General features: G+C 43.7%; 1 gene segment (V, D, J or C); it reads right to left on the bottom strand.

Moving 5' to 3' along the window:
* Window positions 1-334: 334 nt before the first annotated feature.
* LOC127690731 (T cell receptor alpha variable 13-1-like) lies at window positions 335-992 on the bottom strand. The segment is given in 2 exon segments: window positions 335-756; window positions 915-992. Coding segments are annotated over 2 exon segments (474 nt in total).
* Between the last annotated feature and the right edge of the window lie 435 nt (window positions 993-1,427).

A 1,427-nucleotide genomic window follows, 5' to 3' on the forward strand; every position in this document is an offset into this window, starting at 1 on the left:
GCCACTTTCCTATACCAGGGTTATTTCTAATTGTATTCTAAATATTGAACCATATACCCAAAGATAGTGCGGCTCCCACACCTTGTGGTATTTGGAATGAGAAGGACCCCATAGGATCGTATGTTTGGATGTTTTGTCCTCAGTTGGTAGACGTTTGTAAAGATTAAGACTCAGATGTGGCCTTATTGGAGGAGTGTCACTGGGGTTGCCATTCTCTCTCTCTCTCTCTCTCTCTCTCTCTCTCTCTCTCTCTCTCTCTCACACACACACACACACACACACAAATACACACACAGAGTGGAACTCTCTCACTTATGTTTTAAATATCTGCATGTTATAGTTTCCATTGCAAATAATATGACAAATGCTTTACTACAAGACACAGGATGTGGATGGGGCTCCAGCCCCCATTGCACCCCCATGGCAAGTTTGAGGATGGGCTGCAGGTGCCTGGGAAACAGTGTGTGCTTGCTGCACAGAAGTAGACGGCTGAATCTTCAGGCTGTGTGGCTGTGATGTGCAGGGAGAATTGATTGGCTTTCTTATCCAGGAAAACTGTAAGTCTTTGGTTCTGCTTTCTGTCCACATTTGAACGCATGTCTAGCACAAAGTGGAGAGCCTTTCCTGCTTCTTGCTTGTACCAAGGGAAGTATGAAGCAGCAGTGTCTGTGTAAGTGCAGCTGATGACAGCGCTGTCTCCCTCTCGAACACTCAGGGTGGAATGATGCTGCTCGACCTTCTCTCCATGGCTCTCCCCTGCACAGAGAGAAAAACAGAAAGGAGAAGAGCAGTCAGGCAGTGCTCTGCTGAATCTCTCTGTCCACAACAACCAGCGGGAACTGTATACAATGGATTGCCCATGGATGTCTAACATCCACCAAATATTTTCTCTTGACCCCAAATCTTCAACTCACAGTCCATCCACAGCCACAGGAATAGGAATACAGCGTGACTGGGCGTCTTCATTGTTCTTCCTGCGTGGGATCGATGCTGGCTTGCAGTCTTTTGACAGGTTGTCCCTTTTCTCTATCAGTTCTCATAGCTTCCTGTGTTGTCTTACCAGCCAATAAGAAAACAAATGCCTCTGTTCTTACATATTACTTCAGAATGCAATGAAATGAGCTTGCTATGCTTCTCATCAGCTGTGCTACTGCCATCTTGTGGCCACCTCCCTAAATGCTGTGATTAAATATGTAGAGACTAGGGATGATTTTGTTTTTGTTTTTGTTTTTTGTTTTTTGTTTTTGCATACTACTGAGTCATTATTAGTAAACTGGAAAGAGATACACACACTTGGTACCACTGAATGATGAACTTGGATACATATTTGAAATCAAGATGTTGCTATGACTCATCCTTATGATTGAAGGCAAGAAATTCTTAATTTTCAGTCAATATAATTTTCTGGACAATGGAGGGTATGGCAG

Source organism: Apodemus sylvaticus, chromosome 8, assembly GCF_947179515.1.
Source record: "Apodemus sylvaticus chromosome 8, mApoSyl1.1, whole genome shotgun sequence".
NCBI classification, from domain to species: domain Eukaryota; kingdom Metazoa; phylum Chordata; class Mammalia; order Rodentia; family Muridae; genus Apodemus; species Apodemus sylvaticus.